The following is a 26,437-nucleotide window of genomic DNA, read 5'->3' on the forward strand; positions in this document are numbered from 1 at the left end:
TAGCAAAAAAAAAAAAAAAAGATGATTTTTACATGGGAGGAGTGCCAGAATAGGTCTGTTATGGAAGTAGTAAAATAAACCATGTAACATCCCTACAAATTTGTTTTTCCAATGCCCCTGCTCCTTCAGCCTATACCGATGCAAAGGAACAGGTTGTGTGTGCCTCCTCTGCTAGAGATGGGAGCAGACTACCATCTACTTCATAAAGAGAGGTAAAGATGTTGCTTATCCACCTAACCTCTTACTCAAAGTCTATTAAAGGATAAGTTCATCTTTTCATAAATAATGAAGGGTAAAACAACTCACAACGTCCTTCCCATTTCCCCGGTGTAAGAGAAGCTCAGTACATGTTGGAATGAGAAGGCTGACTCATGCTCACACTCCTATGAATGTGCATGGCCAGAAGTTTGAGCAAAGGCTCAATGCAAAAAAGGCGTTGTTCCAATCGCACAAACATATTAGCATGTGGAGAAAACATATGCGGATGCATGTGCACACCTACTGGCACTGGCGCCAAACTGCCTATTTAGGCTGGAATCAGACATGGATGATTGCTGAGTGGTTTTCAGCTTGTTCCTGCCTGGCTGCCTTCTTGGCAACTTCTGCAGCTCCTGAACCCTCCACGTGAACAAACTACATCCCCACCTACTGTGATCATACCACCACCAGAACCCCAAGTACCAACTCCCGAAAAGTTTTCCGTTGATCGGCACAAGTTCCAGGCAATCAAGAATGCTTGTGAACTATACTTTGCCCTGCAACCACGGACCTTCTTGCTTGTATCAACTAAAGTGGGGTTTGCCATTTCACTTCTGGGCCATTGCCATCTAGAGCAGAACAGGCCATTCATGAACACTATTAGGTCATTCTTTGAAGCTTTGGCCCAGCTCCATGATGATCCTCTACGACTGAACTACTGATCTACATGCTCTCCAGTCCTCGACCTGTCCAAGATTAGGTCGCAGAATTCCGCAAGTGCAGCACCGACACCGACTCAGTTCTGGCAATAACTCAGTTTCGGCCTATCTGAAGGAATTAAAGATGAACATGCTAGAGTGGGGGTTCCCAGTTCTCACAATGACCTCATTAGCCTCGCTATCCAGCTTGATCGGGAAAGGCAAGGAGATATCTACTACCACCATACCTACCTGGAGGTTGCCACGGGTGTTGTAAGCTCCTGTACCTCCTCCACCTGCCAATGTACCCAGGCCTTCTGATGTAGATGAATGTGATTAAACAATAAATATATTGCGGTGAAGCTGCTGCAAAACAATGGAAAATCTATAGATATTGGTATAATATCGCAATGAAGATGTACTTAATGCTGTCAGCAGCGCTAGCTTTTACACAACAAAATGTATGAAAGTACACCAATCACCCACATATATAACCTGCACACTTCATCAAATAGAATACGTGCTAGCAATGCTATACTATTAAAGAAGTTAAAGTGTTCATGCAAAAAAACAAAAAAAATTAACCCCATAAAACCATGGTGCTCATAAAAAAATAAAATTATAAAATATTAAAAATAGTCCAAAAGTAAATCAATTTCCTTAAAGAAAATATATCAAATGCATAGTGAAGATATATCTTGAATATAGTGATGACAGCACCCTCCGTGCACAATGTGGAAGAAATTCCCACTCACCGAACAATGTTGATCCCTCCTACCTTATGGCCAGTGGGATCAAAGGTCTTCGTGACCTAGGAACAGATTCCCAAATTGTCCTCCTGTTCAGATTCCTTCACAAGGTGGGTAGAGTATTAGGATGATCAAGGAGAGCGAACAGAAAACAAACAGGCTCCTCATTGCGTGATATCGTTCAGGCTTTATTGTCTAAAAATATTCCCAGAAGGGCCGGTATGCAGACAGTATAAAATTATTGTAGAGAAAAAAAAAAAGAATAAGAAAGCTTCCCGCGCTACACAAGAGAGCGGTGCGAATGCCGTGCAAGGTAATGACCTTTTTTTGCACGAGCACTTTATATTCTTAACCACTTAAATACAGGCCCCTTTACCCCCTTCCTGCCCAGGCCAATTTTCAGCGCTGTCACACTGATTGACAATTGCTTGGTCATGCTACACTGTACCCATATTACGTTTTTTTTTCACATAAACAGAGCTTTGTTTTGGTGGTATTAATCACCGCTGGGGATTTTTGTTTTTATTTCTTACTAAAAAGAAAAAAAAAAAAATAATTTTTTTTTTTTTTAAAGACTTTTATTTTCAGTAAATTTTGAAAATAAGTAATTTTTCTACTTCACTGGTGTGCGCTGATAGGCACTGACAGGCTGCACTGTTGAGGTGGTACGAATATGCTGCACTGAAGCTTTATTACTGGGCTCTGATAGGTGGCACTGATGAGCAGGCACTGACTGGCAGCACTATGGGCACTGATTGCGGGCACAGTTTTTTTACTTTTCTGTAATCAGGGCACTGATGATCAGTGCCCTGATTACCTGTCCTAGACTCCCCTTTGAGGAGGAGCCGATTGGCTCTCCTCGCCACACACTCTGACAGTGTGAGGGGAGGAGGCCGAAAAACGGCACTTCCTCATTTACAGGTTTCTGGCTGGGATTGGACACAGCCAATCACATGGGTAAAGAGCCGGGTCGCGCCATGTCCTAGCAACAGGGCGCGGTTATGGGCGCGAGAGAGAGGCTGTTCTGGGGCGCCTTCATAGGACGTTGTCCCAGAACGAGAGCCGCTCAGCCGTCATTTGATGGTGAACGGGTGGCAAGTGGTAAAAAAAGTATAGCATTGCCAGCACGTAGATTTGATGAAAGTGTGTCAGTTATGTATGTGGGCGATTGGTGTACTTTCATACATTTGTTATGTAAAAGCTAGCGCCGCTAACCGCATTAAGTACATCTCCATTGCGGTATTATACCAATACCTTCTGATGCAGAGCCAATGCAACTGGGACTCATACAGGGGGGGACATTAAAAAAAAAAAAAAAAAGTTATTTGGGTACAGTGTCGCACAACTGCGCAATTGTTTGTTAAAAGTGACGAATCGCAAAAAATGGCCTGGTCATTAAGGAGGCAAAAACTTCCAGAACTGGTTAAAAAGCACTCTCAGACAGGCAAAGTAAAGGGGCATGTAGTAAGAGTCTATTGGTGCATGGTACATTGGAAAAAAGCTTAATACAACTGCTTAAGTACAATCTGTTACAAATACAGTGGGCTTTAAATAAAATCTATTCGTACAATACATTTTGATTGGTTGCTTAAAAAAAAAAAAAAAGGGGGTAAAGATTACTTAAAAGGATATGCATGAGGAAGAGAATAATATATATATATATATATATATATATATATATATATATATATACATATATACATATATACATATATATATATATACATATATACATATATACATATATATATATATACACACATACACACACATACATATTAGGGCTGCCAAGACGCGTCGACTACAAAAAATCGTCGACGTGCGGAAAAAGCGTCGACGTGTCAACACGTGACGTCACACGCCCCCGGCCGGCCGCCGCGCCGCTTGAAGCATTGCCGGCCGGGTGAAATTCCCCCGCCGGGCTCCGTCGGAGACGAGAGGTGAGCGCTGACTGTCTCCAGCACCCCTGTACTCCCTGTACTGCCACAGCTTCTGCCGCAGCACATTCGCCATCCTCCCCGATCACCCAGCTGCGGCGCTACACCGGCTTGTAATGGCCTGTACTAGGTGGGAGGGCTTATTGGGGGGTCTGTACTGGGAGGGGGGGGCTTACTAAGTGGTCTGTACAGTACAGACCACTTAGTAAGCCCCCCTCCCAGTACAGACCCCCCAGTAAGCCCTCCCACCCAGTACAGACCGCTTAGTAAGCCCCCCTCCCAGTGCAGACCCCTCAGTAAGCCCTCACACCTAGTACAGTCTGTACTAGGTGGGAGGGCTTACTGAGGGGTCTGCACTGGGAGGGGGGGCTTACTAAGGGGTCTGTACTGGGTGGGAGGGCTTACTGGGGGGTCTGTACTAGTGTACTGGGAGGGGGGTTTACTAAGTGGTCTGTACAGTACAAACCACTTAGTAGGCCCCCCTCCCAGTACAGACCCCCCAGTAAGCCCTCCCACCCAGTACAGACCCCTTAGTAAGCCCCCCCTCCCAGTGCAGACCCCTCAGTAAGCCCTGTACTAGGTGGGAGGGCTTACTGAGGGGTCTGAACTGGGAGGGGGGCTTACTAAGGGGTCTGTACTGGGTGGGAGGGCTTACTGGGGGGTCTGTACTGGGAGGGGGGGCTTACTAAGGGGTCTGTACTAGGTTGGAGGGCTTACTGAGGGGTCTGTACTAGTGTACTGGGAGAGGGGCTTACTAAGTGGTCTGTACAGTACAGACCACTTAGTAAGCCCCCCCTTCCAGTACAGACCCCTTAGTAAGCCCCCCCCTCCCAGTGAAGACCCCTCAGTAAGCCCTCCCACCCAGTACATACTGTACTAGGTGGGAGGGCTTACTGAGGGGTCTGCACTGGGAGGGGGGTTACTAAGTGGTCTGTACTGGGTGGGAGGGCTTACTGAGGGGTCTGTACTGGGAGGGAGGGTTTAGTAAGTGGTCTGTACTAGGTGGGAGGGCTTACTGAGGGGTCTGAACTGGGGGGGGGGGCTTAGTAAGTGGTATGTACTAGGTGGGAGGGCTTACTGAGGGGTCTGAACTGGGAGGGGGGCTTACTAAGGGGTCTGTACTGGGTGGGAGGGCTTACTGGGGGGTCTGTACTGGGAGGGGGGGCATACTAAGTGGTCTGTACTAGGTGGGAGGGCTTACTGTGGGGGTCTGTACTGGGAGAAGGGCTTACTGAGGGGTCTGTATTAATTACAGGATTAATTAGCTAATCAAAAAAACACTAAATTAAGAAAAAAAAATAAAATAAAAATAATCGTTAGATTAGTCGACTAATCGTAAAAATAATCGATAGATTAGTCGACAGACAAATTAATCGTTAGTTGCAGCCCTAATACATATACACACACACACATACATAATCGTTTAAAAATTTGTCTTGGTGACCCCAGACAATTTCATGATTTCCATGAAAACTCACACTTTTATCAAATGAGTTGCAAAATGAATAGAAAATATAGTCAAGACGTTGACAAGGTTAGAAATAATGATTTTTATTTGAAATAATTTTGTCCTTCAAACTTTGCTTTCTCCATTTGTAGCAATTACAGCCTTGCAGACCTTTGGCATTCTGGCTGTCAATTTGTTGAGGTAATCTGAAGAATGTCACCCCACGCTTCCTGAAGCACCTACAACAAGTTGGATTGGTTTGATGGGCACTTCTTATGTACCATACGGTCAAGCTGCTCCCACAACTGCTCAACAGGGTTGAGATCTGATAACTGCGCTGGCCACTCCATTACAGACGGAATACCAGCCGATCGCCTCTTCCCTAAATAGTTCTTGCATAGTTGAAGGTGTGCTTTGGGTCATTGCCCTGTTGTAGGAGGAAATTTGGCTCCAATCAAGCGCTGTCCGCAGGGTATGGCATGGCATTGCAAAATGGAGGGATGGCCTTTCTTATTCGAAATCCCTTTTACCTTGTACAAATCTCCCACTTTACCAGCACCAAAGTAGCCCCAGACCATCACATTACCTCCTCCATGCATGACAGATGGCGTCAGGCACTCCTTCAGCATCTGTTCACTTGTTCTGTGTCTCACAAATGTTCTTCTGTGTGATCCAAACACCTCAAACTTAGTTTTGTCTGTCCATAACACGGTTTTCCAATTTTCCCCTGTCCAAGGTCTGTTCTTTTGCCCATCTTAATCTTGATATGCCACACCTGTGAGGTGGATGGATTATCTGGGCAAAGGAGAAGTGCTTACTAACACAGATTTATGAACACTATTTGAGACAAATAGGCCTTTTGTGTACATAGAAAAAAAAAAAGTTTTAGATCTTTGAGTTCAGCTCATGAAAAATGGGGGCTAAAACAAAAAAAAGTGTTGCTTTTATAATTTTGTTCAGTATAGAATATACATACACATCCTTTTAAGTAACCTTTACCCCCTTGTTTTTGCAACCGATCAAAAAGTTATTGTACGAATAGATTTTATTTGAAGCCGATTTATAACAGATTGTACTTAAGCAGCTGTATTTTAAGCTTTTTCCAATGGACCATGAACCAATAGACTAGTATATTCCCATGGCCTTCACAGGCTCTGGATTGTGTGGAGGGCAGGCTGAGCCGGCAGTGCTTGTACTTCTTACCCGCCAGCACCCTCACTGCCACTTAACCGGAGTCAGGATGGCCGCTCGGGAGGCCTGATGAAGGAGCATGCATGCTCCGAACACACACCACTGACACCATGCCTCGAAACACGCCCCCTGCTGGCTATCAGTTCCCCTGGTGATGCCTGGCTCTCCTTTACCCACTGATCCGAAGCTCTGGATCCCACCAGTGCTGCCGGCAAGGTGACACGTTGAGGACCCCAGACTTCTATCAGGATGCACCCGCATGTGGCTTACTACATGCCCCTTTACCTTGCCTGTCTGAGTGCATTTTAATAAAGTGTATCTTTGCGATTTTAAATACTGCACTTGGATTGGTACTGCTCTTTGTATCTGCTTCTGTGGGAAATAAGTCTGCTCACGTTACCTTATCGCTCTCACAACAGACTCCCGGAAAGAACATCCAGGTTCCAGCTATCATTGACTTTTTGGGCCTGCAGCTGCTTTATGGATATCAACTTTGCTTAGCAGCACCAGATTCCCCTGCAACCTAAGATGCATTAATTGTCCATCCACCTGGCCGACGGATCTCATCTTAAATCTGGACCAAAAACTCGAGACTGACCCATTTCAGACTTTATCTGATACTGGTCTCTGAGAATATTTGTGCTTGGACATAATCCCATGTCCCCTGTCCTTCTGGGCATTCCCTTACTAGCACACAACCCTCAGATAAACTGGGGATCAGGGGCATTGCTTCCAGTCAACGCCCATTAAACCTATGCCTGTTCTTGGCCTGCACTCTGATCCTTCTGATCCTTCTTGTTCCTCCAGCATACTACAACTTCCTGGAGGTCTTTTTTTTTTTATCTTTATATTAACCACTTTAAGACCAGGCCTATTTTAGACACTTGGTGTTTACGAGCTAAAATCATTTTTTTTTGCTAGAAAACTATTTAGAACCCCCAAACATTATATATATATTTTTTTTAGCAGAGGCCCTAGAGCATTGATGGGGAACCTTGGCACCCCAGATGTTTAGAACTACATTTCCCATGATGCTCAACTACACTCCAGAGTGCATGAGCATCATGGAGAATGTAGTTACAAAACATCTGGGGTGCCAAGGTTCGCCATCACTGCCCTAGAGAATAAAATGGAGATCATTGCAATATTTATCACACCGTATTTGCGCAGCGGTCTTTCAAAAACTAAATTTTTTTGGGAAAATTAATTTAAAAAGTAAGAAACAGTAAAGTTAGCCCATTTTTTTTCCATAATGTGAAAGATAATGTTACGCCGAGTAAATAGATACCCAACAGATATGCTTCAAAATTGAACAGGCTCCCGGAATGGCGACAAACTTTGGTACTTAAAAATCCCCATAGGCGATATTTTAAAAATTTCTACAGGTTACCAGCTTAGAGTTACAGAGGAGGTCTAGGGCTCAAATTATTGCTCTTGCTCTAACGATTGTGGCGATACCTCACGTGTGGTTTGAACACCGTTTACATATGTGGGAGGGACTTCCGTATGCGTTTGCTTCTGCGCGCTAGCTAACGGGGACAGGGCGCTTTAATTTTTTTTTTCTTATTTTATTACTTTTTATTTTTACACAGTTTAAAAAAAAAAAAAAAAAATTAAACTTGTAAGCATCCCTTGTAATAGAAATAGGCATGACAGGTCCTCTCTATTGTGAGATCTGGGGTCAAAAAGACCTGACCTCACAACTACACTAAAAAAGGAAAAAATCTGCCCTTTAAACCGGTTGTTAGGCAACGACGTTCAATGTCGCTTCGGTCCTCCGCCAAGACCATAGAGTCGAGTGAGGGCCATCTTCCCCTCACTCGACTTCCTGTCTCAGAGGATCTGGGACCGGATTTTTTTCCCTGCTGCCGGCGGGTCCGGTAAGCAGGGAAAACGGCCTGGACGTGGCGGGGAGGCACCTCTTCCGCCCCACCGTAAGAGTGTTCCCGCGGTACATCCGCCGCTGGGACCGCCCTTACCTGAAAGCCGATCGCCAGCCGTTTTCAAAAATACCGGGGTTATGGCAGCTATCTGCTGCCATAACCCTGGTATTTAGCGTCAAATGACCGACGTAAAACTGCAGCGGGTGGTAAGTGGTAAAAAGGGGCTAATATCTTGCCACCCGATCGGCCATATAATTGTCAAACTGAATTTCTGTCAGGGGCTAAAATACCTTTTGGGCGCATCTTTACCCTCTCTGAACTGGAATTTGAAGCTCTGCACCAATATATTGATAAGAGCTTTGAGAAAGGCTTCATTTGGACTTCTACATCCCCTGCAGGAGCTAGTATATTCTTCCAAGAAAAAGAAAAAAAAACAGAACACGCCACACACGGAATTATCACCTAGTAACTCACTTTTCAGGAATCTTCCTGGATGGCTCACAGAGAGCGAGGCTCCTCCCACCTAACACAGGAAACACATGATCCACATTATAAAAATGGCTGCTCACCACCAGTACCTCAGAAATAAACAAACAACTGAAGGCTGTGATTTATATTGCTTTACTCTATTGGTAAACCATCAACATTAGTTACCGTTTTACCAATATAACCATTGGTCAGAGACAGGTGATTACGGGGGGTTGTCCTGGAATATTCCTGAATAGGGAGTTAGCAGGTAATAACCGTTTTTCCGAGTCACCTTCCAGGACAGCTCACAGAGAGGACAATATAGAACTACCTGATTAGGGCGGGACCACTACTTGGGAGCACTTTTCTCCCAAAAGGCCTGGTCTTGGCTCTAGAGCAGTGCTTCAATAAAGTTTGGAAGCTGATCCAGGTGGCAGGTTTTCAGATCTAAAGTGGTGATGCTCTGGCCCTTTATGCCCAAGAAGTAACAACTGCTCTGGTAGAATGAGGTTTGATTATTGAAGGTGGAGTCAAAAAGAATGCCTGAGATGCCTCAAAGATTGCTGCCCTTAGCTATCTGCCAATGGAATTTTTTGAAGCATTCCTACCTTTGAAGGGTCCGGAAAAGAGAATGAATAGCCCCGGGGTAGATTGTGAGCACAGGCAAAAAGGTTGAACACCTTTGTTGTTAGGGTCTAAATTTTTTTCCTCTGTAAGGAATATTTTTCCTGAGGAGGAATCCACGTCATAACCAAAAAAAAAAAAAAAAAAAAGAAAACAACACACACACACCTTGCGATGGAGTGAGATTTCATTTTTCTCGGTTTATAAGCCAGCACAGATTCTGAAGATGATCCATCACATGCATTCGAATTTGCTCCACTTCCTCTACTGAATCTCCGTATAGATCGTCCAGGTAGGGGACGATTTAGATCCCTTGGGACCTGCAGGGCTTCCGCTAGAACTTTCCGTGAGGCAGAAGCTAGTCCGAAAAGGTGTAAATATGCATCCCTTAAGTCCAAGGATGCCATGAATACACTTGGTGTCAGAAGTTCCCTGGTTGAATAAATTGATTCCATTTTAAATCTTTTGTATTGCATGTGTGTTAAAATTCTTTGGATTCAGAATAAAATGGTATTTGTCTGACAAGTATGTGCGAGTAGAACCCTCCCTTTCTCTGGCTTGGAGAGATGTAACTGATTGCTCTTTGATCCAACATCTCCTGAAGTGAAGACATAGTCTTTGTCTTCTCTTCGTGCATCCTGATTTTACTAGATACAGGGGGGGGGGGGGGGTTTGTTTTTGGCGATTGTGTGCATATGTGCGAAGAAGGACCCCAGTCTTCCTCCCACCCAGCCACCTGAGTCATTCAGGCTTTTGGTTTGGTTGGGAGAGAGTGAAGAGAAAATCTCCTCTTCCTTTCCCCCTCTTTTAGTTCCATCGCCCCTCTTATAGTTTCATCCCCCCTCTTGTGGTCTTGTTTGTCTTGGTCTGACCTTCGCTGCCTCTTGAAAGTACAAAAATTCCTCCTTCCCCCTTGCTGTTTTCTAGGGATAGGGAATCCCCTTAGTTTAGTCGGCTGACCTTTGCAAGACAGACTCAAGTTACTTGCCAAAAAGCAACTCCCCGGAGAAGGGCACAGACTCTGGACTTAGGAGGCGGGATCTGCATTCCAGAATTAGCCAGACTGCTCTCCTTGCCTCATTTTTGAGGGCTGTGGACCTGGCAGTGAACCTCACTGCTTCGGTGGAGGCGTTGGCAATAAATGCTACCCCCCTTGTTTAGGGTAAGCAGAGCGTCTAATATTTCTTTTTTTGCAGAATCCCCTTCTAGGAGAGAGTGAAGTTGCTTAAGCCATTAGGTCCAGTATGCGGGCTACTTTGAAATTTGCCGCGCAGGCTTCCCAGGCTCTTTTAAAGATACCCTTCTGTTTTTCTATCCATTGGGTCATTAAGGGATCCTGCATCTTCAAAAGCTAACTCAGCCTTCTTTGACTTTGGATAGTAAAGCATCAATTTTAGGGAATGTATCCCAAATAGTAGTATCATCCTCTTTAAAAGGGAATCACAGCTTCAGGTTTCTGGGGAAGAATACTCTTTCCTCTGGTTCCTTCCACTCCTGAAGGATTGTGTCTGTCAGAAGAGTTTCTTCCAAACAGAAAAAAATTCCCTGCCCAAAACAGCACATCTTTTCTTGGGTGCCTCCCCTTTGCTTTCTTTAGATCCAGATTTTTATCCTAAAAAACAGAAAGGGCAAGGGAGCGCTATTACTCCACCGGGCCAAAACTGCTGAGTAATTTAGATATACCATGTAAGTGTGCCCCACAGACACCCCCTAATGCGGGTCCTACTACTGGATGACAAAAAAAAAAAAAAACACACACCATTCCCCCCCTGGAAGGTAGTGTGGTCTTCCATCACCCTCACACCCCAGTGCCCCCTCTACCAGGGAGAAAAAAAAAAAAAAAAAAAAAACAACACAGCTCCCCTTTTCCTTACCTTAGGGCCAGTTTTAGTCGACATCTCCAGAACTGCCCCTCCCTGACAGTAGCCACCTCCATGGTGACTTGTTGGCCAACCACCATGCTGCTCTGCCATAGTTAAGGGTTTAGGTGTGTAGCATGGAGACCCGACTGTGGATCCGGTGCCTCCAGAAGTGCTATGGCGCTCCGCCATTTTTGGCGGTGTCCTCACCGCATTTTCCCCTACCCAAAATGGCCACCGCAAAACTTCCAGTCAGCACTTACATCACTTTTCCGGCCCCAGGAGGAAATGACATCATCATCTTGCCTCCAGCTGACACTGGAGACACAGGCTGCATGGGGAGAAGGCTGGGCGGCTCACCTGAGCTGGGCAATGGAGCACCACTGGGGAGAATGAGTCAAACCCTCCAGGCTACCAGCGCATCCACCCCTGGGGACCTGCTGACACGAGGTAGGAGAGGGGGGTCCCAGATTGCAGCATACTGGCTTCTTTTGTTCCCGGAGGCACCGAGCGGATTGTATCCCCAGGTTCACTGCCCCTGTAACCAGGATACAGCAGCCGGGAGACCCCTGCCACCTAGCACGAAGGCCAGGGAAAATAAACTCTTCCTGTCTGGCCGGAGGAAACCCATATACTGGAGGTACTGCTGGTGAGCAGTCATTTACAAGGAATCAAATAAAAAATTACAGTCAGAAACAGATGTCCGATGTCCATTGCCTCTAATTCCAGAACTTTTTCAGCACCTTAAGACAGCTAAAGTGTTCACAAAACTTGACTTACGAGGGGCATTCAACCTGGTACAGATTCGCGAAGGGGAAAAATGGAAGCTAGCCTTCTGCACTAGATTCAGCCATTTTGGAGTATCTAGTCATGCCTTTTGTGTAATGCACCAGCAACCTTTCAGCATTTCATAAATTATATATTCATGAAAAGATCAAGAAAGTCTCTGATCATATATCTCAGTGACATCCTCATCTTCTCAAAATCCATAGAGGTACACCGTGAGCAGCATGTTAAAAGGTAGTTGGCTGTCTACGAGAGCACAAACTATATGCAAAAGCTGAATAATGTGAATTTGAAAAACAATCCGATTTCTGGGACTTATCTCAGGCATTACCAGGGGCCCCCAGAAAGTCAAGTCTTTCCCTAAATAGCCTGTACCAACAGACAGAGCATGCAAAGATTTTGGGGTTTTGACAATTCTGATCACAAGTTTATACAAAATTTCTCTGCCCTCATTCCTCCCATTACCCAGCTGACAAAGCAAAGTTTTCAATTCTAATAGATATCCTCAGCACAAGCCGCATTTTACCAGCTAAGGACTTTATTCACCACAGCACCAATTTTGCAACATCCAGACCCTGCATCACCTTACATCCTCAAGGTGGATGCCTCAGAAAATGCAGCAGGTGCCATCCTGTCACAGCGCCAAGGCGTGAAGTCGCTCTTACATCCCATTGCTTTTTTTTTTTTTTTTTTGAAAACTCTGTTGGACAGTGCAGTATAAAATGTGAAGGATCGTGAGCTGCAGGCAATCAAGTCAGCCCTGGAAGAATAGGGCTTCTTGCTAGAAGGGGCAGCTCATCCTATTTTGAATGTCAGAGTACCTCAGAATGGACAAGCGATTAAGACTTCTTTGAGCCAGGTGGTAATTATTTTTCTCTCACTTCACTTTCCACATACTTACAGGACAGGTTCCAAGAATGTCAATCCAGATGCATTGTTACACACGTATCCAGACGAGCAACACAATTCTGCCTGCCTAAAGCTTTTTGCTGTTACAATATAGAATGGACTAGTGTGGAGAACTATGGGGCCAATTGTGACTTGCTAGCAAGGCACATGGTCACTTAACATCCAGGGCACCGACGGGGATTCCCAATCGGTATATTAGTACGCAGGGAGCCACCGCAACCAAAGAATACTGAAGGAAAAAGAGTGAAGGAAACAGAGAGGCTGTTCCTAAAAAAGGGATGCTCACTATCGTGAGCATCCCTTTTTGCAACCTCTTTTAGGAACAGCCCCTCTGTTTCCTTCACTCTTTTTCCTTTTTGCTGTTACAAGCAGATCTGATTACTCAGGTGAAACAAGCATCTATAAAAGGATGTCCTACCACGAGATGTCCATCTTCAGGAACAAGGACTATTCCTACAGAACCAGAAGGGGTCTGTACCTTCAAATATACCTTCCAGAATATTCAGTCTGTCACGACCATCCTTTGCAGGGACATTTTGGGGTATTTAAAAACAACAGAACTTGTAAAATGCTCCTTTTGCTGGCCTAGTTTAAGGTCAGACTCCCAAAATTATGTCAGGACCTGGGGAGTTTGCATTGGAAGCAAGAATGACAAAACTAAATCCAAGAGTTTTCTAAGGCCTTTACCCATTCCCAGAAGGCCTGATCAGTATGGACTTTAATGATGAGCTCCCTCCATCCAAAAGATTTTGTTACCATCTTCGTGGTAGTCGACAGCTTAACCAACATGGCTCATTTCATACCCATGTTGGGTACTCCCTCAGCAATAGAGACTGCACCTTTGTCAAAGAAGTGGTCAGACTTCATGGGGTGCTTGGCAGGAACACTTCAGACTGAGGAGTACAATATACATCTAGGTTTTGGAGGGATCCTTACAGGACACTGAAGATTAAAACTTTTTTCTTCAGTCTACCATCCGCAAACAAATGGCCAGACTGGACATACAAATCAAACACTGGAGCAGTACCTTTGGTGCTTTTCATCTGTTGTGCAAGATAATTGGGCATCACTCCTTCCCCTGGCAGAATTTGCTTACAATAATGCAGTTCACTCGGGCACAGGACAGACACCATTCTTTACAAACTATGGATATTTTCCAACCTTCTTACCTGATACCACGCCTGATTTTTCTGTTCCCGCAGCCAGGAAAAGCTGAAATGATTGCAGTCAAATAACAAAAGGTGCTGCAAGAAGCTATTACCAAGGCCCCGCGAGACAATAAGAAATGTTTTCATTGAAAGGAGAAGAGGAAAATTGGATCTCAAACTAGGTGACAAAGTTTGGCTGTCAACTGCTAATCTAAAATGGTCATGTCCGTCCAAGTAGTTAGGACCTAAATATATTGGTCCATTTGCCATCAAGAGACAAATTAATCCAGCAGCTAAAGAACTTTCACTCCTAGAAACACACAAAATGTAACCAGTCTTTCATGTATTCTTTTTAAAGCCCTCAAGACTAGATCAGTTTCCTGGACGCAAGTCAGGTCCACCGGCACCTACAGTACTCAATGGCAATGAAGAATATGAAGTTGAAACAACTGCGGGCTGCAAGAAAAGGGGCGCTATTCAGTATTTAATGGAAAGGTTATGATCCAGAAGAAAACTCATGGGAGCCAGGAGCCAATATTCATGCCAAGAGACTGATACGGGCATTGTTTTGGGCCCACCCTGAATGAGAAGGCTGGCTCATGCACATACTAAGTTTAAGCAAAGCGCTAGCATTAACGTGTGGCGAAAGCATATGTGCAGATGCATACATGCAGGCACTGGCACTAAATTTAAGCTGACATGGATGGATTGCCGAGTGGTCTGCAGCTTGTTCCTGCTTTACCTTAGCCTTGACCTGCTTACCCATGTACGATTCAGCTTGCCCCTTACCGGTCATTGAAATTCTGCCAGCCTGCTGTGACCTCGGCTTGTATTCTGACTCTGCTTCTGACTTGTGTTTCTGTACTTCACTGCCAATCTGTGTGCCGATCCCAGTTTGTGTTTCTGCCTGATGTTCCTGTACCTCGCTGCCCAGCTTTTGATAACCTTTTGGCTTCTGTCTGCCAATCAAGTGTCACCGTGTTCAATTCCAGGTTCCTGCCTAGTGATCTATAGTCATCGCCTTCCTGCAAACCCCAGCTGGCGCTACCCGCTACAGCTGCCTTCGTGCCACCCTGTGTCCTCACACTTCCTGTCAACACTACCTATCCTGATTACAAGAAACATGTCAAAGGTCGGGCACCTCCATTATTAGCATAAACAGGCCACAGTGAACCTGAAACCAGAGGTAGGCCTGTAATAGGTCAGTACCTATTAGCCACCCAGTCAGGAAGAAATTAAAAAAGTTTTGGTCTTTTTTTATAAAACAAGCGTGATGAGAGGGTGGGAGGAGCCTTTAACCACCTCCTTCCCAAGCCTATTCTGACACTTCGCTCCTACATGTAAAAATCTACTTTTTTGTTGCTAGAAAATTACTTCGAACCCCCAAAACAGTATATTTTTTTATTAGCAGAGACCCTATAGAATAAAATGGTGTGTGTTGCAATTTATTTATGTCACACGGTATTTGAGCATCAGTTTTTCAAATCCTATTTTTTTGGCAAAAGAAAAAAAAACAAACAAACCAAACCACAGTAAGGCTACATTCACACCTGAGCGTAGCGTTTTTCGCGCGTTTTTTACCGCGATTTACAGGCGTTTTTTGTGCAGGCATTTTTTGATTGAATAGATACCAATGGAAAACGCCTGTAATCTGCCCAAAAAGAAGCTCATGTACTTTTTTGAGCGTTGGGCGTTTTGTAAACAGCGTCAAAACGCTCAGATGTGAAAAGGGGCCATTGAAATGAATAGGATTTGTCTTGTTGGACGTTTTGAGAGCTGATCCTAGAGCAGAAAAACTCCCCAAAAACGCCTAGATGTGAACGGAGCCTAAAGTTAGCCCAATTTTTTTGTACATTGTGAAAGTTGAGGTTACAATCGAGGACCCAACATGTCATGCTATAAAATTGCGTCTGCCTGTGGAATGGCGGCAAACTACCATGCCTAAAATTCTCTATAGGCGACGCACAGGAGGTCTGGTGCTAGAATTATTGCTCTTGCTATGATGTACGCGACAATACCGCACATGTGTGATGCGTCCACTGTTTACATAGGCGTGCGGGAGTAACGTATGCATTCGCATTTGCGCGTAAGCACGGTGGCGCTTTGAATTTAACAGACAGATAGATAGATAGATAGATACACACACTATACAAACTCCCTTGTGATTGCATGGGGTTGTGACATGTCCTCTTTATGGAGAGATTTGTGGTCTATTAGATCCCAAATCTCTCCTCTTGCCCCCCCCATGCAGCCAATCGGACCGAGACTGGCTGCTTCTCTGGTAGCCAGGTAAACAAAGCGGCAGAACCGGAAGTGATGAATACCGGTCACTCCTGGTTTCCAGGGTTACAGAGAGAGAGAGAGAGAGGGGGGGGGGGGACAAAGTCTTTCCCTCTCTCTCTGTCCCAGGCAGCCATCTTTGCATCGCTCCCAGCCTCTCTGATGGGACTGGAAAGCCCGGAAGAGGTGGTGGGAGGGGGTGTGGGCCTTTCTTCCACCACCCGCAGAAGTGATCGAGTGGTTAATTAGCCACTGAGATCACTTCTGCCTTCTACAGAATCGCGGGCTGAAAATAATGGTACCGGGATGATGCCTGTAGGTGCAGGCATCTTTCTGGTATAACCACACTGAAACCCAAGGATGTATGGGTAGTAGAGGGTAGGATCATCACATGATGCTGTCCTGAAAGAGGATTGAGCATTGGGGTTTGATTTTTAGTATGGTTACTTTTTCTGTCTATAGACTGCATAAAAAATATACAGTATATACAATCATCTATGCAGGACAATGTAACCAAAAGAAAGCCTTGTTTGTCCTAAGAAGAAGAAAAAAAAAAAAAAAAAAAAGGCAGTATGTTTTCTTAGATAAATGACAAGATTATTGCAATTGTGCAGGTCTGTATCTGGTGTACAGGTGTGACAGCTAACGCATAACTAAAGCATGTAATCATCCTTCATAAATCACCTTCTATCATTAATCCGATAACCAACAATAAAAAGGGAAACCGTGGAAATCTGTAGCATGCAATATATTAGCCACTGAACTATTCTAACTGCTGGACATACATCCTACACCCAGATTTGGTGATATCACAATTATATGCCAGTCTAGTATGTATTCTAGGTATAGCAGTCATGCAATACGAGGGCCTGGTCTTGGCAGGTTCTGGTCACAGGATGACTATATCACATATATCCCAACACAGGTAGACAGTTGTCCTAAAAAAAGAGAGTCATATTACACATTCTGTAGCCTCCATGATAACAACAAGTAAGTCGAAATACCTAAAGGAGACCCTGTTCACACCCGAGCCTTTTTCAGCTTGTAAAACGCTCAACTCTGAAGCTCCAAAACACCAAATAAGCAAAATCCCATTCATTTCAATGGCCCCTGTGCACATACAGTATCTCAAAAAAATGATTACCGTATTTTCGTGACTATAAGGCGCAGTATCAGTTAACGGTAAATTTTCAAACTATTTTCATATATAAGGAGCACTTTTGGAACGTTGATCCGCGCGAGGTTTACTGGCAGGTGCTCATCGCGAACCCTCGGATGACAGTTCTGGCGGATACTTTATGCCCGGCATCCAATATCCACTGGCACAAAGTGGCATAACTGGCCCGGCGTCGCCTCCCGGTCTTCGTGAAGGAGTGCTCTCCTTCCATCATCCAGTTTTTGACACTTCTGTCCAGTGGTTGCACCCCTTTGGTCAAACCATCCAGTTAACGGTAAATTTTCAAACTATTTTCATATATAAGGCACACTGCCAGTTTTTGATCAAATTTTAGGATTTTCAGTGAGCCTTATAGTCCGAAAAATACGGTACACCCCTCACATTTTTGTAAATATTTTATTATATCTTTTCATGTGACAACACTGAAGAAACGACACTTTGCTACAATGTAAAGTAGTGAGTGTACAGCTTGTATAACAGTGTAAATTTGCTATTTGCTGTCCCCTCAAAATAACTCAACACACAGCCATTATTGTATAAATCGCTGGCAACAAAAGTGAGTACACCCCTAAGTGAACATCCAAATTGGGCCCAAAGAAACAATTTTGTGTGGCCACCATTATTTTCCAGAACTGCCTTAGTCCTCTTGGGCATGGAGTTCACCAGAGCTTCACAGGTTGCCACGGAATCCTCTGCCACTCCTCCATAACAACATTAAGGATCTGGTGGATGTTAGAGACCTTGTGCTCCTCCACCTTCCATTTGAGGATGCCTCACAGAGGCTCAATAGGGTTTAGGTCTGGAGACATGCTTGGCCAGTCTATCACCTTTACCCTCAACTTCTTTAGTAAGGCAGTGGTCGTCTTGGAGGTGTATTTAGGTTCGTTATGTTGGAATACTGCCCTGCGGCCCAATCTACGAAGGGAGGGGCTCATGCTCTGCTCCAGTAAGTCACAGTACATGTTGGCATTCATGGTTCCCTCAATGAACTGTAGCTCCCCAGTGCCGGCAGCACTTATGCAGCCCCAGACCATGACGCTCCCACCCCAAAACAAATTTTGATGCTACACACCTCTCTCCTGCGCCCAGAGGCAGGGTCCACCAACCAAACAATTCAAAAGGTGTTGCTCCACAGTACTCACACTTGGCTTCCCAAATGGCCTTAGCCTTGCTGCCCTTTAAGACTGAGGATGTCTGTAGGCACTAAAATCAAAAAACAGAGGGCGCACCGGCCTAGCGCATTATCCTCCAATAATAGGCTTTACTGAATATAAGTAGTTATACTCACAAACAAACGTTTAAAAAAGCCACATTAAATTCGAACATCTGGAAGAATATGTGTCAAGTTAACAGGTGCAATGTCCTTGATGGATGATGGCTTCATCTATCGAGGACATTACACCTGTTAACGTGACACAGATTGTTCCAGATGTTCCGATTTGATGTGGTTTTTTAAACATTTGTGAGTATAACTACTTATTATTCAATAAAGCCTATCATTGGAGGATAATGCGCTAGGCCAGTGCACCCTCTGTTTGTTTTTTGGATTTCATGACACTCCCATGCTTGACTGTAGGCACTTGTCTTTGTACTCCTCACCTGGTTGCCGCCACACACGCTTGACATCATCTGAACCAAATAAATTTATCTTGGTCACATCAGAACACATGACATGGTTCCAGTAATCCATGTCCTTAGTCTACTTGTCTTCAGCAAACTGTTTGCGGGCTTTCTTGTGCATCATCTTTAGAAGAGGCTTCCTTCTGGGATGACAGCCATGCAGACCAATTTGATGCAGTGTGAAACATATGGTCTGAGCACTGACAGGCTGACCCGCCACCCCTTAAACCTCTGCAGCAATGCTGGCAGCACTCATACGTCTATTTCCCAAAGACAAGCTTTGGATGTGACGCTGAGCACGTGCACTCAACTTCTTTGGTCATCCATGGCGAGGCCTGTTCTGAGTGGAACCTGTCCTGTTAAACTGCTGTATGGTCTTGGCCACCGTGCTGCAGCTCAGTTTCAGGGTCTTGGCAATCTTCTTATAGCCTAGGCTAGGGATGCACCGAAATGAAAATTCTGGGCCGAAACCGAAAATGCAGGATGTCCTTAACCGAAAATGACTTTTTCCCCAAATTTTTTTTTTAAAAATAGATAGAAGAGGGACACCAAAAACAGGTAGCGACGTACACCTGTCGCTGCCACCCTGTCACAGTATATGTACTGTGATGGGTTGGCAAGAGGTTAATTTAATTACCAATGGTATTTGTATTATGCAGCATGGGGGGGGTTAATGTATTGCCACTGCTGGTCACTCATCTATTAGTGACCGACCAGTGGCAGTTAATTAACCCCTTTGTGCTGCATTAGTGCAACCAGTATCAGTGTTAATTAACACTGGTTGCACTGATCCTGGTTGCACTAATGCAGCACAATTAACTGCCACTGGTCGGTCACTAATAGATGAGTGACCAGCAGTGGCAATACATTAACCCCTCATGCTGCATAATACTAATACCAATGGTAAGCTCGCCTCAGCTTCCCCCCCCCCCCCCCCACTGCCTCAGCATCCCTCCCCATCCCAATGATTCAATCTCCTTACTGTCACTCTGCTGAGTACTCCTCCGGTGTCCTTCATTCAAAAGAAGCACCTCTGGCCGGCGGCCCGCCTCCCGGTGATGTCACTACTACGATCTGTGTATGAATGAAGTGACACACCGGGCGGGAGGGCGGGCGAGCAGCCGCTAATAGATATAACTATGTGAGCTTCACTTCACTTCCCTGTCAGCAGGACTGTGTGTGAAAGAACTGACCTGACACCGGGCGGGGGGAGCGGCTGCTAATAACTATAACTATGTGAGCTTCACTTCCCTGTCAGCAGGACTGTGTGTGAAAGAACTGACCTGACACCGGGCGGGGGGAGCGGCCGCTAATAACTATAACTATGTGAGCTTCACTTCCCTGTCAGCGGAGATACATGCCTGACAGGGAAGTGAAGGCTCACATAGTTATATTTATTAGCGGCCGCTCCCCCCGCCCGGTGTCAGGTCAGTTCATTCACACACAGTCCCGCTGACAGTGAAGTGAAGGCTCACATAGTTATATCTATTAGCGGCCGCTCGCCTGCCCGGTATGACACTTCATTCATACACACATCGTAGTAGTAGGGACGTCATTGAGAGGCGGGCTGGCGGCCAGAGGCTGGACTTTTAAAACCTGCGCTGCGCCCTCCTCCTTCCTCACGGCGGCCATTAATTTTGGCATTGTTAACCCATTATCGGCCGAAATGGGATAGGCTCATTTTCGGCCGATAATTTCAGTGGCCGAAATTTCGGTGCATCCCTAGCCTAGGCCATCTTTATGTGGAGCAACAATTCTTTTTTTCAGATCCTCAGAGTTCTTTGCCATGAGATGCCTTGTTGAACTTCCAGTGACCAGTATGAGAGAGAGAGCGATAACACCAAATTTAACACACCCTTAGATCTTGTAACACTATAGAGTCACATGACACCGGAGAGGGAAAATGGCTAATTGGGCCAAATTTGGACATGTTCACTTAGGGATGTACTCACTTTTGTTGCCAGCGGTTAAGGCTGTGTATTGAGTTATTTTGAAGGATTTACACTGTTATACAAGCTGTAAACTCACTACTTTACATTGTAGCAAAGTGTCATTTCTTCAGTGTTGTCACATGAAAATATATGATAAAATATTTACAAAAATCTGGAGGGGTGTACTCACTTTTGTGAGATACTGTATGAGCGTTTTGCTGCCTGAAGCTCAAAAAAGTAGCTTCTTTTTGTCAGATTACGAGCATTTTTTGGCCCAATAGGCTTCAATAGAAACGCGTGACTTGAGCAGCTCCTCTCCTCCCGCTAGTGCTTTCTATTGGCTAAACAAAAATGCATGAAGCTGTAAAACTCTTGCATTACACTGTTAAAATGCTTAAAAAAAAGCTTGTTAAAAGCTACAAAGAAAAGCTTAAAAAAATAAATAAAAAAGTACAAAAAAACGCCAGTATATCGTTAATACTCAGGTGTAAAAAGGAGCCTAAACCAAAAGAAACAGTAAGGCTCCATTCACACCTGAGCGTATTGTTTTCAGGTGTTTTTTGGGCATTTTTTGCAGGTGTTTGGAGGCAGACATTGACATTTGACCAAAAACGCTTGTAATCTGGCAAAAAAAAAAAAAAAAAAAAAGCTTGTGTACTCTTTTTCTTCAGGCGACTAAACGATCATATGTAAACAGGGGCCATTGAAGTGAATAGGATTTTGCTTGTTGGGCATTTTGAAACTTCAGGGATTAGCGTTTTACGAGCTGAAAAAATGCTCAGGTGTGAACAGGGCCTAAGGGCTCTTTTACACATGCTTTGCTCGCTTTCTTCAGAAAGAATTGAATAGGGGGTGAGGGGGGCATTGTATCACCTTCTCACTGCCTGTTTTAATGCCTTAAATACCAGACAACCACTTGTATGCGGAGGTTGCAGCAGGCCCCCCATTGGTTGGGTCCGCTGAATCGGACAGGGGGTACAATCCCTGCTTCTGCATGTGTACACCTCTGCAGCAAAAAGGCAAGCCTTTCATTGGGGAAAAACATGGCTCAACCATGGGGTTTTACCACCCCTCAAGAGCAAATGTAAACGAGCCATTGGGGTGCTAAAGGGGTAGTAAAAAAACAAAAAATCCCACTATGCCATTTATAAATATTTTATTATATAGAAATGTGGGATTTTTTTATGGTTCTACAAAAGTTTTAAGCCCAGTGACTTACATTAGGTATAACTTTGTAATACTAGGTTTTACTCCATTCGTATTTTTTCTGTTTACTTGGTATATTTAGAATGTATCTAGATTTTGGAGGTTTGCAATAAGTATCTAACCTTTGCATTTTTTTTTTTTTTTATTCAATCAGGTGGTTGTCTTCTAAAGGGCCTTTATTATATATAAAAGCAAATTCTCTCCAACCTTTTGACATGCAGGAAACTTCAGGTGTCGGGAAACCACTAGGAATTACTATAGCTACAGCTCATGGTACACTAGTGTGGGCAGCAAGTTGGTATACAAGAATAAATAAAAGATTTAGGACATTCACAATTGTGTCCAACAGCGTTTACTTGGGAATCCGGTTCCCATTAGTTAGCTGTGGGTAACCCCCCTAATGCAGGGATCCCCAAACTAAGGCCCTCCAGCTGTTGCGGAACTACATGTCCCATGAGGCATTGTAAAACTCTGACATTCACAGACCTGATGGGAATTGTAGTTCTTGAACAACTGGAGGGCCATCGTTTGGAGACACCTGCCCTACTGAAAGCAATGGGAGGCTACCGGATCCCACCGCTAATCCCAGTCACTCACATGTAATCGATATGCAGCGATCAGCCCTGGACACAGACTGTCTGGGTTCAAGGCTGGTCAAAGCCCCTAAATCACATGCAACTTCCCAGATGAGTGGGTACAAGTCTGCCCGTTTAAGCAGGTTTTCTGCCTCCGACAGATCTACTATGGAATCCCCCCTGCCTCCGACAGATCTACTATGGAATCCTCCCTGCCTCCGACAGATCTACTATGGAATCCCCCTGCCTCCGACAGATCTACTATGAAATCCCCCTGCCTCCGACAGATCTACTATGGAATCCCCCCTGCCTCCGACAGATCTACTATGGAATCCCCCCTGCCTCCGACAGATCTACTATGGAATCCCCCCTGCCTCCGACAGATCTACTATGGAATCCCCCCTGCCTCCGACAGATCTACTATGGAATCCCCCCTGCCTCCGACAGATCTACTATGGAATCCCCCCTGCCCTGACAGATCTAGAATGGAATCTCCCCTGCCCTGACAGATCTAGAATGGAATCTCCCCCTGCCTCGACTGATCTAGAATGGACTCTCCCCCTGCCCCGACTGATCTAGAATGGAATCTCCCCTGCCCTGACACATCTAGAATGGAATCTCCCCTGCCCTGACACATCTAGAATGGAATCTCCCCTGCCCTGACACATCTAGAATGGAATCTCCCCCTGCCTCGACTGATCTAGAATGGACTCTCCCCCTGCCCCGACTGATCTAGAATGGAATCTCCCCTGCCCTGACACATCTAGAATGGAATCTCCCCTGCCCTGACACATCTAGAATGGAATCCTCTATCCTGACACATCTAGAATGGTATCCCCTACCCTACCCTAACAGATCTAGAATGGAATCCCCTGCCCTGACACATCTAGAATGGAATCCCCTACCCTGATACATCTAGAATGGAATCCCTTTCCCTGATACATCTAGAATGGAATCCCCTACCCTGACACATCTAGAATGGTATCCCCTACCCTAACAGATCTAGAATGGAATCCCCTACCCTAACAGATCTAGAATGGAATCCCCTACCCTGATACATCTAGAATGGAATCCCCTACCCTGACACAGCTAGAATGGAATCCCCTACCCTGACACAGCTAGAATGGAATCCCCTACCCTGACACAGCTAGAATGGAATCCCCTACCCTGATACATCTAGAATGGAATCCCCTACCCTAACAGATCTAGAATGGAATCCCCTACCCTGATACATCTAGAATGGAATCCCCTACCCTGACACAGCTAGAATGGAATCCCCTACCCTGACACAGCTAGAATGGAATCCCCTACCCTGACACAGCTAGAATGGAATCCCCTACCCTGACACAGCTAGAATGGAATCCCCTACCCTGATACATCTAGAATGGAATCCCCTACCCTAACAGATCTAGAATGGAATCCCCTACCCTGATACATCTAGAATGGAATCCCCTACCCTGACACAGCTAGAATGGAATCCCCTACCCTGACACAGCTAGAATGGAATCCCCTACCCTGACACAGCTAGAATGGAATCCCCTACCCTGACACAGCTAGAATGGAATCCCCTACCCTGACACAGCTAGAATGGAATCCCCTACCCTGATACATCTAGAATGGAATCCCCTACCATGATACAGCTAGAATGGAATCCCCTACCATGATACAGCTAGAATGGAATCCCCTACCCGACACAGCTAGAATGGAATCCCCTACCCTGACACATCTAGAATGGAATCCCCTACCCTAACAGATCTAGAATGGAATCCCCTACCCTAACAGATCTAGAATGGGATCATCAGATTTCTTTGTTCAACAGAGGTACCACCTGTCTCCTTATCACTCAATCCCAGGCACAGCTCACTACTGTTCTTCCAAAGGCCATTCTACTGTTGAACCCAGTGTCATGTACCAGGACACATTACTGTCCCACTCTTATCACAACAGGACTGGCCCAAGAATGAAAAATCACACCCAACAAAAAGCCCCCACATCCATTTATTTTATATAAATAGAACAATTTAGAAAATATTATTTACACACGGCTATCTTCTTCCATAACTCCCCACCGGACCGGTCCACCAAACACCCATTGCCAGTCCTCCGGTCACTCCTGGGCCTGCCGTGGGCACCACCCTAGAAGATCCATCCTTTCCTGCGTGAGATGGAATGTGCTGATGTCTGACGTCATTGCGCACACCGCCATCACATGAGGGACGTTCCCCAGAGGAGATGCTCCGCCTCCCTCAGTTTGCACTACAGGCAGAAAGTATGAGACGGGAAACAACGCCTGTATCGCACCGCAAACAAATGGCACACAAACCTGCTGGAAAATAAATCTTGGGAGTCAATTTGTCGCACCTCTCCAAGTGCTGCCTGGGTCCAATGGACCCATGGTAGGACCGGCCCGGTACCCCAAATCTAATCAGGTCTGACAATGTATGTACTCACAGTAACCAATCTGCATCTATAGTGCCCTCCTTACTTCTAATGATCCCAGGACAGAGGGAAATGGACCCAGTGGGACCCATGGTAGGACCGGCCCGGTACCACAGATCTATTCAGGTCTGACAATGTATGTACTCACAGTAACCAATCTGCATCTATAGTGCCCTCCTTACTTCTAATGAGCCCAGGACAGAGGGAAATGGACCCAGCGGGACCCATGGTAGGACCGGCCCAGTACCCCAAATCTATTCAGTTCTGACAATGTATGTCCTCAGTTCTGACAATGTATGCACTCACAGTAACCAATCTGCATCTATAGTGCCCTCCTTACTTCTAATGATCCCAGGACAGAGGGAAATGGACCCAGCGGGACCCATGGTAGGACCGGCCCAGTACCCCAAATCTATTCAGTTCTGACAATGTATGTACTCACAGTAACCAATCTGCATCTATAGTGCCCTCCTTACTTCTAATGATCCCAGGACAGAAGGACTATCAGTAATATGTTCCCCATTCCATACAGGTCTATGACAGACCTCCCATGGAGTCCCCTCCCCCAGCTCTCCTATAAAGGGTCCCTTGTTGTCACCCTGCCATTAGATCACCCACCTCAAAGCGGCTCTTGCTGACCCCGTTCATCTCTCTCCTCATGGAGGCGGCGGTTCTTCTCCCCCTCTATGTCCGGATATTACAGTATGGAAGCTCTCTTCTCGCTGCCGGGTGAGCCGGACTGGGGTAACACAACCCCGGATCCTCTCCAGTCTCTAAGGCCTTTAACTTTAGCCCAAAACAATAACACCCGCACCTGCCAGCATTAACGTCCGCGATTGGCCGCTCTAGGAAGAAGGGGCGGAGCTCGCAGCTGACAGCTGATCGGAGCCGCGGGGACTGGCTGGGCACCGGCATCCGGCCTATAGGACTGTCAGGGCACCCCCGGTGATCCCCAGCCTGACCCCCCTCCAGTCTGTATGTCCGGGCCCCCGGAGGCGCGGTGTGCAGTTTGTATAGAGAATCGGAACACTGAAACGTGTCTTCCTTACCCGAGGAATTATCAGGAAGTGTTGAGCCAGGGATTTAAAGGGACAGGGTCCTGCCTACGTCATAAGTCCCAATATGGGCATGTGTCTGCCAGCAGGGGTGCAGCTGTATCAATTCACTTTAAAATCAAAGGAGTCAACATGTATAATGTACCCATCTCTCTCCATTCATCTCACTCATCAGACCTTGCCCTTTGCCCTGATATGCTGGCATATTATACATGGGGGTGAATCCTGAAATGGTGACGTACTGTACATGGGGAATC

General features: G+C 45.5%; 1 protein-coding gene across 2 annotated transcripts in view; it reads right to left on the bottom strand.

Moving 5' to 3' along the window:
- The window catches only part of FBXL20 (F-box and leucine rich repeat protein 20), a 266,578-nt gene extending 240,529 nt beyond the window's left edge, over positions 1-26,049 (bottom strand). The window contains exon 1 of one of the 2 annotated variants that reach the window (XM_082272996.1): positions 25,744-25,800. In XM_082272996.1, coding sequence (XP_082129122.1) covers positions 25,744-25,785 — 42 coding nt within the window. In that variant the 5' untranslated portion in view covers positions 25,786-25,800. Of the gene's footprint in view, positions 1-25,743 lie in introns of both variants that reach the window. The other variant, XM_082272997.1, reaches the window with a different exon arrangement.
- Positions 26,050-26,437: the final 388 nt, after the last annotated feature.

The sequence above is a fragment of the Pelophylax lessonae genome (assembly GCF_965119305.1).
Source record: "Pelophylax lessonae genome assembly, chromosome: 11".
In the NCBI taxonomy this organism is placed as follows: domain Eukaryota; kingdom Metazoa; phylum Chordata; class Amphibia; order Anura; family Ranidae; genus Pelophylax; species Pelophylax lessonae.